This window comes from Cryptotermes secundus, unplaced genomic scaffold (assembly GCF_002891405.2).
Source record: "Cryptotermes secundus unplaced genomic scaffold, Csec_1.0 scaffold117, whole genome shotgun sequence".
NCBI lineage: Eukaryota > Metazoa > Arthropoda > Insecta > Blattodea > Kalotermitidae > Cryptotermes > Cryptotermes secundus.
In genome coordinates, this window is record NW_019737981.1 from 962,035 (window position 1) to 975,667 (window position 13,633).

The following is a 13,633-nucleotide window of genomic DNA, read 5'->3' on the forward strand; positions in this document are numbered from 1 at the left end:
ACGGCCTGTATTGCTCTTACCAGATAAGAAACCTATTCCCAGTTTTCAACCTAATTTCCTTAGTTTGAAAAAAAATAACAGAATGATGCTTATGCTATTTTCTTGCTTTCTGTTTATCCGTCTGTGTCTGTCCATCAATTCTCCATATNTATAAGATCACCTTGCTGTCTGTGTGTTTGTGTCCCGCCTTAAATTTGGTTAATAGGCTTATAAGATCACCTTGTTTTCTGTGTCTATCCCTTTAATTTTTCATTATCTATGCGGTTAGTGTCGTATCAAAGGGAAGTAGGAGATGCGTTTTTCCCAGAACTTCTTGCTTATTTTTAAGCTGACCAGCTTCAGGTATACTAGCCTAATGCCTGTAGAGTTTTCAAATATAAATCTGCAATGCCCCTTCCACAGTTTACAGAACTGTTTCTAGAAACTTATTTAGATCCAAACATTTCCTACGAAAGATTGTGCTTTAATATTGCAGAATTAAGGTTTCTTCTTACAAAAATGCAGAAACATTACGGTTATTATGAGATATTACTTCATTCCGCCTCCCAGTCTTACACACCATTGAAGTATATACAAAAAAGAAATGCTTCTCGAATCAGCGACCGCGCATATGAACTTATAACACAGGGACTTGATTCTATCAAAAACAACTCCGCAGCTGGTAGATAGATTCAATGAAGACGCTCTCATGGGGGAAAAACAAGGATGAAGGAAACAGACGCTGCAAATACCTTCGGGATCTCTCCTTCCTTAACATGGCACACAAGATGGGACCATCTCTTGTGTTTCGTTTATATACTGGTATATCACATGGAACATAAATAACAAAACGGTATAAGAATTGAACTTACTCATTTACTCATGGACCTGGGCCCTTCTTGAGGAGAGGCCAATTCTGCAGCTACTCAAGAATTTCCTAGCATTTTATGGAACCAGAAAGTTCATTACTGTGTTCACAAGAGCCCTCCACTGGTCCCTATCCTGAGCCAAACCAATCCAATCCGTACCATCCCATCCTATCTCTCTAAGATCCATTTTAATACTGTCCACCCACCTACGCCTTCGTCTTCCTAGTGGTCTCCTTCCTTCTGGCTTTCACACCAATATCCTATATGCATTCCTCTCTCCCCCATTCGTGCTATATACCCTGCCGAGCTCATCCTCCTTGAGTACAAGTTATGAAGTTCTTCATTATGTAGTTTTCTCCAACCTCCTGTCAGTACAAGAAATTTTACGTATGGAATTAACCAAGAATTTCATCATCATGCTCACAAAATCACATTACTGGATCCAATTCTGAGCCACTTCAGTGGAGTTTACACGTCACATTTGAAACACCTGTGATTGTCCCCAGGCTGAATAGTCCTGGAAATTGAGTCCTGTCGCTTCCTTCCATATCACTCCGACTCACCATCCATTCCAATAAATTCTTCGCCAACCACTTCATTCTTTTTGAGAAGCCGCTAGTTTCTTAGCTTCTCAGGATTTTCTTAAACTTCTATAGAACTCGAAGGTTCATTTTCTAGTTCATAAGAGCCTCCACTGGGCCCTATCCTGAGCCAGAACAATCCAGTCCTTACCACCCAATCCTGTTTTAGGAATCCTTTTTTTTTTTGCTAGTGGGGTGGGACTAAGTTCCTTGTACTGTGGCCACTTCTGGCCTATTGTACCAGCCCCAGATGATAGGTGAGGGTGATTGTGGAGCAACTGGTGGAATGAAGATTGGCAGGGGAAACCGCAGAACTCGGAGAAAACCTGCCCCAGCGCCACTGTGTCCACCACAAATCCCACTTGACCAGACCCGGGATCGAACCCGGGCCGAATAGAATCCGTCATCTGATATGTATCTTCAGGCTTTCTCTCCAAAATCCTGTATAAATTCCTCTTCTCTCAATGCGAGCTAAACGGCCTGCCAATCTAATCCTCCTGACTTATTCTAATTATATTTAGCGATGAGTATAAGTTATGCAGCTCCTCACTATGCAGTTTTCTCCTAAACGGTAACGGTCAGTTGCTCAGCTGGCAACCAGCTGAGTAACTGACAACTGGTCAATAAATCTCTGTACCATAGAGTCATTTAGTTAGTCAGTACAACAGAATTAAGCAAGTCATTTGATAGATGAAATGTGTTCAGACACTGTGTTTATAATAAAAACTTCATTTTTTGTTCTTGTTTGTTTCCATCTATTTTAGGAGAGACCGCCATCAAAGAAGATTCAGCTAGGGCGGTGTCTAGCTCGGAAGAATGAGAAGACGTGTAATTAGGCTGGTCCACTTCACAATGCTGGAGTCGCTCCATTCACTTCTAGCATCTTCACTTGTAATTAACACACTTGACGGTTAAGACAGCGTTCATAAAAGGGAACGGCTACTTCGCTGATTAATATTACTTTTAATGAAACGTTCTGTCTTCTGGAATTTAATGGTGTGTATCCCGGTAGAAGTTAACTGCCCTTACGTAGGAATGTACTTTCATCAAACACAGTGTCAAAAAGTTCATTCCTCCGAAACGTCGGCAAACGTCTCTAGGACTCCACTCACATCCCAGAATATAATACTCTTCACAGTCATCGCCTTGAGAACTTCACATTCATTTTTTGTATCTGCTTATTTTGCAAGAAACATTTAAAATTATGTGCATCCCTTTTGGGCGAGTCCGATAATCACTCTTATATAGCGTAGAAATAAAATAAATTTTATAGGAACAATTTATAATAACAAAGACTTTCACAAAAACGTAGGTATTAATAAAACAGGAATTTTGATCAATTCATGCAGATGTTATTTCGAAAATTACCTTCATAGTTCTGCTGTAACACAGCACAACCTATCGCTGCTTTTACGAAATATGTTGCGGGAGTCTTCGTGATTAGGAAAGTAAATTTCATTTTGGCTGAAGAGCAGAACAAATTATAATACAATTAAATTCATATGTATTTAGGGGTAAATTTAGCAGCACAGAGGCCAATTACAAAGAGCGCACGAGTAAAGAACAGAAAACAAAACAGCAAATCAGATGAAAACAATAGAGAAAACAAGGAAATTTGTATAACAATATTATTATTATTATTATTAGCACAAATCGGAGTTATCATTAAGAAGTGAGGGAAGTAAAATATATACATTTACAAATATTTCAATTAGTATTTTAATGACTGGAAGGGCGATGGATAGTGTAAAATATGACAGTAAGAAAGAATTTAAGTTTCAAATATATAAGTTTATAATAATAATATTAATTTATCAAGTATATATTTGCTTGCTTACACAACAGCCCAAACCGATAATAATAATTCGATTCAATTCTATATTTATTAGTGCCGAGTCAACAGTTGCAAGGCAAACATAATAACAATAATAATAATGCTCTGTAATTGATAATATTTGAATAGTGGTAAGGTCGGATATGCCCTGTGCATATAAATACAATCGGCTTATGAAGTTCTTTGGGTAAAGTAGTTAAATCGTAACAGAACTGCAACTGAAATAGTCTGAGCCTAAGATCGAAAAAATAATGCAGAAATTTCTGAAAGAATGTGATTTATGTTCTTTTGTTCCGGGTTAGAAATGACGCGCAAGTTACAGGAAGACGTCATATTCTGGGAAACGTGAACGTGGTGCGTTGTCGCCCGACAATAACCATAATATGAACAGTCAACCTTAGGACCTGAAGATTAATTTCACAATTATTTTGAAGCAGTCAACATTGCCCAATTATAGCATTCATTCGCCGAACATTGTTATTTCGTGTAATTTATTTGGGCACAATGTGATTTCGGGCTATTAAACTATGGATCTGATAAATGATATTTGGTAATAATAGTTCTACCTCTATGAAAATATACCAGTTCTCTATTGTAAGATTTCATGAAGTTTAGGAATGTTATCGCTGTTTACTTCGTCAATATATAATTTGAAAGAAAGTCAATCAAATTAGAGAATTTAGTTAATACAAACATGTAAATATTTAAATTTACCATCAATATCCTAAACAGGAAAACACTTCACAGAATTAAATTTACAAATACGCAACTTTAAAACAGCTTATACTGTTACATATATATTGTTACATGACCGATTCTGTGGTCTAGTGGCCAGAGTTCCTGGTTACAGATCCAGAGGTCCGGGTTCTATTCCCGGCGCTACCAAATTTTCTGAGAAGTAGTGGGTCTGGATCGGGGTCCACTCAGCCTCGTGAAGATAACTGAGGAGCTATGTCAAGGAAATAGCGGCTCCGATCTAGAAAACCGAAATTATCGTTGCGCTGACCACGCGACACCCTCTATCCGCTAAAGTTGGCACTAACTTCGTCGACAAGCGGCGGTTGCTTGGTCGGTGTAGTTCGCTTGTGGACTCAAACCACTGAGGTTTTTTTATATTGTTACATATATTCACAGTATATACATTCATATGATCCACACTTCCAATTACACCAAAATAAAGAACAGTAGTATTCTTGTTTCATTTAAAGAGAGTGAACTTATATTTATTACTATACAGTCTTAACTTTCTCAGGCACTGCGAAGAAAATTTCAACATTTCTCTACATAAAAGTATTAAGTTACAGTTCAGTTGCACGGTGAAAACATTAAATAATTCATATATTTTATCATTGATAATTAACCTTGAAATATTTAACACACAAGAACCTCCATTCGTCTGTGAATTAGTGCACATAGTGTTTCTCAGCAAGGTAGTTATTAACTTTCATGAGCGCTGCTGCTGATTATATTTGAAATACGATGAAGTACACTTGCTTTGAAGTCTCATGAAGTTTTAAGTTCTTTCCCTCCAACCCGAAAATGATTTTGCGGAACTGTATTAACATCTGTTAAATAAAAGTTTTGATGTGATGTGCAACGGCATGGCATAATATTCCCGCATGCTAATATACACGTATCTACATTATGTAAACGCAATTTAGTTTATATTTTCTGCAAGGTATAAAATCATGAGGAAAAGCCAGTTATATTTTGTGTTAAATAAATATTTATAATTAAAACGACTTAGAGTGTCAAATTATTTTACCGCATCTGTTGCCTGTGTCACTGGAAAATAAATGTTTCATTGTCTCAGTGCACAACCGACGGTGGAAAATAATGAAAATGGTTTCCATGACAACTAAATACACTTCTGGTTTCAGGGCGATCCCTGCTTAACGATTATTCATATGCAACAGAATGAAAGTGCCGTATCCATTTCAATGTATCCTTCGAGGTATTATAACCGTTAATATACGGATAAGTTACCTTCTAGTGGTCAGAATTCCTGGCTACAGATCCAGAGGTCCCGTTTCGATTCCCGCCGCTACCAGATTTTATGTGCAGTAGTTGGCCCGGAAAGGGGGCCCACCTAGCCTCATGAGGATAACTGAGGAGCTACTTAAATGGAAAAGTAGCGGCTCCGGTCTAGAAAACCGACATTAACGACCGTGGGAATCCGTTGCACTGGCCATGCTACACCCTCTATCCACAAATGTTAATTTTTCTAATTTGCATATTGGTTGATGAAGCCCAGCTGGGTACACTCGGCACGGCGGCGCTGAATAGCCTATTGTACCTGCCCCGGGTGATTATGATGGAGAATTTGTGGAAAGAAAATTGGCAGGGGAAACCGAAGTACTCGGAGAAATCCGTCCCCAGCGCCACTTTGTCCACCACCAATCCCACTTGACCAGATCCGGGCTCGAACCCGGGCCGCAGAGGTGAGAATTCATCGACTAACCGCTTGAGCTATGGCGCGGCCTTATCCGCAAAGTTGGCACCAACTTCGCCGACAAACGGCGGTCGCTCGTTCGGTAAAGTTCGCTTGCGGACTAAAGGCCACAGAGTATACAAACAGGTAAAACGTGCTTAATAAAATTCACCGAAAGAAAGGTCTAGACATCATTAAGACCGAAGTCTGTGACTTAAAGTTTCGAGAATTAGCTTAAAGTAAAGGATTAAGAGGAAATGTATGTTGCTCTGCATTATAGATTTCAGTGAACACACAACTTCTCACTATCTAATACGGTTATTACGGGTTTCAAAATCAGTCTCTTGCACTAAGTGCAAGCACAGCCAGGGCGTTCAAGAGCAGGATGCTGAAGAGATAATTTGGTACTAAATAAGGTGAAGTAAAAGGAGGTCGGAGAAATGTCCATAATGAGGAGCTTCGTAAATTGTTCTTCTCTCTGAATACTATTAGGACATCAACTCAGGGAGGACAAGAGATGAGCGCTGCATGTGACACACGCGGGAAACAAGAGAAATGCTCTGTAAGATTTGAGGCTTTCACGGCGGTGACTATGAAGAAAGCAGTCTTCTGGGGTCTGGCACCGTGTATATGTGGTGTTAACCGACGTTTCGGAGGAACGTATCGCCTCCATCTTCAGGGTACAAGAAAAAATATAAGAAATCTGCAGGCGAAGAGACCGTGAGTCTGCTTTTACCGGTTCTCACGGTCTCTTCGCCTGAAGATTTCTTATATTTTTTCTTCTAACCTGAAGATGGAGGCGATACGTTCCTCCGAAACGTCGGTTAACACCACATATACACGCTGTCAAATCCCAGAAGACTGCTTTCTTCAGAGAAATGCTCGCTTGTTGAAGTTAAATATAAGAATCAGTAAACGTACCATGTAAACTATCTGGATTCTGCTAGCACTAAGTTATGTTAAGTTACTCTGGATGTGGCAGAAAAAGATATAGGCATGAGTGTTCTCTTCCTTAATACGCCAGTTTTACCTGAGAGAAAGGACCCAGGTACGGGTTGGACGAGCCACTAGCAGCAAGGATGGTGAAAATAGAAATCGCATACAATCCAATATCCTTTGTCATCCTCTCAGTCAGTAACTGTATTTACAGTTCTATTACGCTTCCCTTTCACCATGATTGACTCATTCGTTCATAGGTTAGATATTTAAACATGCTAGGACGTGCCAACACTCAGGCGGTTAGTCGCAGTCTTCCCACCGCGGCGGCCTGGGTTCGAGCCTATGTCATGTCATATGGCATTTTTGGTGGACAAAGTGGCATTGGAGCAAGTTTTTACCGAGTATTTCGGTTCCTCCTACAAATTAGCATACCACCAACTGCTCCACATCTATCATTACTGTCATCCGAGGCTGGTAAAATTTGCTAATTAGTGGCCTACGCACCAAGTGGACTTGGTCTCACTGCACCTCAGGAAATAAAAAAAAAAAGATTTTTAATCATGCTGTCTCAGTTACAAAATTTAGAATGAGAAGAAAAACTACCCAGTGGAAGTTAAGCAGGTAAGAATTTGAAAACCCGAGAACTTTAAGTAGCTTAAAGTAAAGTTTAACCCTAATATCCGCACGGAGAAATATGAGTAAAAGAATGAAAAATCTTTTTTATTCCGAGAGTCGAGCACGGACTTCCTAAATACAAGGAACGCTTGCTATAGAATGAACTGTGTCATTACTTCCTTGAGTTTATTGATTTTTCGATTTGTACTTGGAAGATTTTTCAACCTTGCGGGTAATTTATCGTAGTGCAAAATGGTGAAACCTTAATGAGCCGTTAATGACAGGCTTCGAGATAAGAGAAAGAATCACTGGTTATTTGAAGATGCAATTCGGAATATTTTACCAACAGACTAGGTGAGAACGCTCTCTGTGCTGGAGTCTAGAGACACCGGAGCCTGAGAAGTCCCGAACTCCGTACCTAGGAAGATGCTCACAAAAAGAAGAAAAAAAACAGCCCTCGTCTGGAACAGCGAATGCTTAGTCCATTTTTTTGCCTCGATGAACGTTACTTATGCCCAGAATTGTGTAACGGACTTTATACCAAACTCTTCCAAAAAAGCGGGAAAATATAAGGGTCCTTATGGGAATTAAATGAGATCCCATTTCCCTGCAAAACATATCTCATGGCTACCATTACAGCAATATTCGAAGTCAGTGGTTGTCACATCGGTGCGACCCATGGTTAATTATGTTTCCATTTTTTTTATTTTATTTCATACTGTCACGTGTTCGGCGTTCCGTGACCAATAGTAATGGGTTTTGGAATGCATGATTGGATCTACTGAAGCCTTCCTTACAATCTCTCTTAATCACAACCAAATATAAGAGCTCATTATCAATGACTTCCTAAGACTCGCTATATTCTGGATGGACTACGAGTGTCTTCTCTTCTAATCTTCCTTCTGCTGTAACTGACTTGGGTTTAATTTTCCAAACACTCGGTAGGACTACACATTCGGTAGGACTCCTTGGGAGAGTGATCAGCTCGTCACAAGGCCTCTACCTGTAGACAAACACAGAAAAACGCACACAAACATCCATGTCCTGAGTGGGATTCGAACCCACGTTCCCGGCTTCCGAGCGAGCGAAGACAGTGCATGCCTTAGACCGCTCGGCTACCGTGACCGGCATGCGTTCTTATAGAGCCTAGCAGTATTAGTGGTAAGTGTCTGTTGCTCCCGCAGAAACGGTCTAGTTTCCAAGAGTCTACACTTTCCATTTGCATATCTGCGGGGACGATTAACATTTAGCGATGGTTTGTGCTTACGAATCGTATCTCCGCGGCAGTGTGTTCGCCAATTCGCTTCGTAGAATATCCTTCATGTCACAATATTTAATTTCAAGACGATGTCAGTAGTTTATGTTATACATCTAATGATAATATGGCCAATGAATAATAAACTGGAAAGGGTGCAGAGGGAAATGGTAGTGGAGGGATAATTTGATAACTTATTCCGACATTTTTCTGGACAGACGGAGGAAAACGGGCAAAAGTCTTAATTGAAAATGGTCGGTATCCCCGGCGGAAGTTCGAAAAAGGCACCTACTTCCTGAATGCAAGTCGCCAATGCCGCTTGGTTTCGTTCGATAGAGAAATACAAAATTCGTTACCGTAAGATACCCAGACTTTCATCTGCTTTCTGGACAAGAGAACTATCAGTTCGACGAAATAGGCGAAATGCCTTTCCCCCCCCCCCTTCCCNTTTTGTGAGTTGCTCCTTTTACTCATTTCTCCTCTTGGACCACAATGAAAAGTTCTCTATGATACAAAAGTTACACATCGCACTTTCCTTAGCTTTTGTTTACAAACTCCGATATTCTGTCTGTAATATTACAACGTCGCATTGTGACGTTAGCCTGAGATCGAACTATAGCACAGCGGTGAAGCCAGCTGAGATAGTCTGTAATATGCTGGGTTTGTGGCTCTTACAGCGTGATTATGAACGATCTCCTGAACTGTAACAATGTGTAGTTCGGTGTAAATCCCCCGACGTTTCGGAGAAGCATATCGCCTCCACATTCATGGCCACCACCTGCTTCTTATTGGTTTCTCACTTGACTTACTATCTGACCGTAACCAGACTACACTGCTTTAAAGCGTATAAGACCGTGATCTTCCTTTGTGATATTTTAGACCTCGTATTGCAACTCTTGATACCGATATCGGAGAAGTGTCCAGGCTTCCGATCAGTCTGATGCAGTAAGTGTAATTTTCTTAAAAAATGTTAATAAAAGAGACCTTATGAGTATTAGTTTTGAACGTGTTTATTATTGTGTAAATTATTCTTTGGAATTCCGACGATCCACTGCCTCTATTGTTGAATCCTTAGCTGCAAGTTTTACGCTTAACAATTGTACATTGTTCCCTTATCCGATTCTGTATCGCAGCTTCTGGGCTTTTGGGCCTATGTTTCGGAACTTAATAAGAGATACTTTTATTTTCATTAACAAAATTTTACTATTGTAATTTACTCTTGTTATTTTGACATCATAAATATTTCGTATTCTGTACATCTCCTACTCATTTTGCCATAATTCTTTAATGACCTGCTTTAGCAGACACTCTTGAATTCTGCAGGATAAATAACACGTCTGTTCATCTTCATGGGACAGGTTGCATAAATGCCAGCTGTTCAGTAAGGTCCTGACTACAAAGTTAGTATATTTAAAAGGAATTCTAACATGTTAGACTGGAAACACAATCAGTTCAAAGATAAACCCAGAAACAATATTCAGCACTTCTGCCAACATTTTCCTTTGATGTGGTAACAAAGAAGCATGTACTTGCTTTACAATAAAGTCTTAAGCAAACGACGAAAGCGAAGCTGTAAGGTCATGTAATAGGATTATATCTTGCTCTTAGACACGTGACCTGCCCAGGTCTGTCCTTGCTGAAGTTTCACTGTGCATGAGGAAGTGGTTCTCTCCCTCTCTCTCAGTTCCTGCAGGAAAATGGTGGGGCAGTACCTCGATCAGTCTAGAAGCGCTTCCTCAAAATTATTTTTCCATTTCATTATTCATTAGTTACATTAAGATCCGACACTATGTAATCTGGATAATGAGAAGAGCCCGCAGCAAGCACCCACCTTCAGTAATTTGCGAATGTCTTGGATATACACACAATATCTGCTACTGAATTCGCAGGAAACATAAGCAAACTGTTAGTAGATGTTATTCCTAACATAATTTCGTATATACAAAAAGAAATACGCACATGCGTTATGGTATGAAATTTGGGCTCTCGATTTCCTTCAAATGTTCAAAGGATGTAGTAAATATACATTCTAACTACTGATATAAAGTAGAAAATCTACAAGGATATTGTAGCCTTACATTTTTACGAACATATTTCATTATTTATATCAGTCACTGCGATTTACGTATATAATTACACTATACAGAGTGTTTCACGNTGCTTAAAGCTGATTTTCGAAGATGCCACCGCCGGCCGCTCGGTTGTGAACCGCGCGGGTACATACCAACCCACTACGCCTTAGGTACCTCTCAAGTGTAGAGATAACGAGAACGCTCTGTCTGTAGCTGGCTAAAAATAGCGACCCATCAGATGATAGACGCGGCTCACACGAGGGCGTGTACGGGAATGAAAAAAGGGTCATAACTCCGTAACCGTCCAAAATCGGACACATGTTCATATGAACTTTTTTGATCATAAAGACCTAGGAAATCACCTCCTGCAGTTATGCCCTAAAGTCGTGAAATACTCTGTATAGTGTAATTATATATGTAAATCCCAGTGACTGATATAAATAANGCACAATTACACACTAATAGTGGAACTGTATTTGTAGATATGCAATGGACCATTGGGCGAAGGTACAAGGCTCTCTCTACCGTCCCAGCTTCTTCCCCTCCAAGGGCCCGAAAGACGTAACGATAAACTGAGATCATTCAGGACAGTCCAAGTTATCAACTTCATAAAAAATTATCAAGTATTCTTCTCTCAAGTTTAAATTCGTAAGCAGACAAAATTATTGGGAAATCCCAGCGTGGATTTAGACGCAACAGATCAACTACCGATTAGATTTTGCATTCATCAGATACTGAAGAAAAAAATGGAGCACAGTGAGATGTTATTAATAAGACTTCAAGAAAGGCCTTAATTCAGTTAGGAAGGAACAGTTGTAAAATAGTGTTACAGAGTTTGGGGTATTCGTGGAATTAATTTGGATATTAAATTGTGTTTAAACGAAAGCTCTATCAATGGCCGTATTGGTATACATCTGTCTGAAATATTCCTATCTAAAATGGTCTAAAACAAGGAAATGTTTTATAGTCACTGATTTTCAATTTTGCTTTTGAATGTGCTATTAGAAAGGTCCAGGAAAACCAGGTGGAGCTGAAATTAAATGAGACACATCGGCCCCTGATCTATGTTGATTATGGAAATCTATTGGAAGATAACATACATACCACAAAGAAAAACACAGAATCTCTAATTGACTCTAATATGGAGGTTGGTACAGAAGTAACCGCAAAGTAAACTAAGCATATATTGCTGTCTGGTCACCAGAATACAGGGAAATATCATGACAAAGATAGCTAACAGATGCTTTAAAAATGTGACACACTTCGGATATTTGGGAACGCCTATAACAAATCAAAACCTGATTCAGGGCATTTAATTCGGGTAATGTTGGCTACCATTCAGTCCAGAACCTTTTGTCTTCTCATCTGCTGTCTAAATACATAAAAATTAGAATTTACAACGCTGTAATTTGCCTGTGGATCTGTATGGGTGCGAATTGAGGAGAATATTTTGACCGAAAAAGGGATGAAGTGAGATAAGGTCGGAGAAAATGGCTTAATGAGGAGTGTCGTAAATTATACTATTCCCCAAATATAATTAAAATGATCAAGTCAAGGAGAACATGAGCAGGGCATGTAGTATGCATGATGGAGAAGGTAAATGCATATAGGATTTCGTGGGAAAGGCAGAAAGAAAGAGGGTAGTAGGAAGGCCTAGAGTAGGTGTGAGGACAATATTAAAATGGACCTTAGAGAAATAGGATGGGGTAATATGGATTGGATAATTGCAGGCTCAGGTTAGGGACAAATGGAGGCCTCTTGTGATCAAGGTAATGAATATTTGGGTTCCACAGATTATTCTGGAATTCATGAGTAGCTGCGCAACTGGCGGCTTGTGAAGAAGGGATCAGCTCCATGCAGTTAGCTTAGGGCAATTCTCAACAAATGTTCAAATTGCATTTTATGTACACCTTATGTCAGATTCTGTGTATAACTGTTTATTTGAAGTGCAGTAACTCGTATTTCTTTAACTGTATCACTTACTCGTACTTGCTAGTATTTGCTTACTTTATATGTTTATTTCCTTTATATTTATTTTTTTCTTTCGATTAAATGATATGCTGTTTAATTCCTGTATTATTCATTAATTTTTATTAATGTACTGCATTAATTTTCATTTATTTACTTCTTCACTTTATTTATTCTATTGTTGTACTTATTCGTTTACTAGTACCTAGCGACTAAACTTTTCACTTAGCCGCGCCATAGCTCAAGCGGTTAGTCGGTGGCTTCCCAACGCAGCGGCCCGGATTCGATCCCGGGTCTGGTCAGGTAGGATTTGTGGTGGACAAAGTGGCGCTGGGGCAGGTTTTCTCCGAGTACTTCGGTTTCCCCTGCCAATCTTCATTCTACCAATTGCCCTACAATCACCCTCCCATATCATCTGGGGCTGGTACAATAGGCCAGAAATCGCCGAAGTACAAGGGACTTAGTCCCACCCCACTAGCAATAAAGAACTTTTTTTTTATTTATTTATTTATTTATTGACTATTCTCTTATTCATTAAAATTATCGCTTACAAATTTCATGCGTTGGTAAGAAAATCTGGTGGAAAGAGACAATTGTAAGATCTAGGTATAGATATTTAGACAAAATGGACCTTGAAATTAAATAGGAGATAAAGCGGATTCAACTGGCTCAGGATATAGTCCAGTGGCTAGATCTTTTGAACATAATAATGAATACTTTGGTTCCACAGGATGGTGGGAATTCTTGACTAGACGAGCGGCTGTTATGTTCTCAAGTTGGGCTAAGTTCCATGGAGTTACTAACGGTTATAATTACTTGTTTATTCATTTTAAGTATTAAAATACGCAAGTTCCATTACCTTCCTGACACTTGGAAGGACATATGAGCTCTAAAGTTACAAATCATTTCCTGTAAACCATTTTAGTGTTCTCCTTGGTTTCTTGTTTTCAAGGTCCCGGTCATTTGGCTACCATCATGCCTTTAAATAATGGAATGCCTTCGATCGCAGTTATTTTGTTACCAGCTATACTAAGACACGGTACACATGTAGCATTAAAATAGCCTTTATGTATCCTTCAGTGTAATGATT

The 13,633-nt window shown here is 39.3% G+C and overlaps 1 protein-coding gene and 1 long non-coding RNA gene across 2 annotated transcripts in view; one reads left to right on the forward strand and one right to left on the reverse strand.

Moving 5' to 3' along the window:
- The window catches only part of LOC111870529 (prothoracicostatic peptides), a 187,843-nt gene extending 183,715 nt beyond the window's left edge, over nucleotides 1-4,128 (forward strand). The window contains exon 5 of the mRNA XM_023862891.2: nucleotides 2,194-4,128. Coding sequence (XP_023718659.1) covers nucleotides 2,194-2,249 — 56 coding nt within the window. The 3' untranslated portion in view covers nucleotides 2,250-4,128. The remainder of the gene's footprint in view (nucleotides 1-2,193) is intronic.
- LOC111870530 overlaps nucleotides 1-13,633 on the reverse strand; it is a 174,521-nt gene that overhangs the window by 123,348 nt on the left and 37,540 nt on the right. The gene's annotated exons all lie outside the window — the stretch shown is intronic.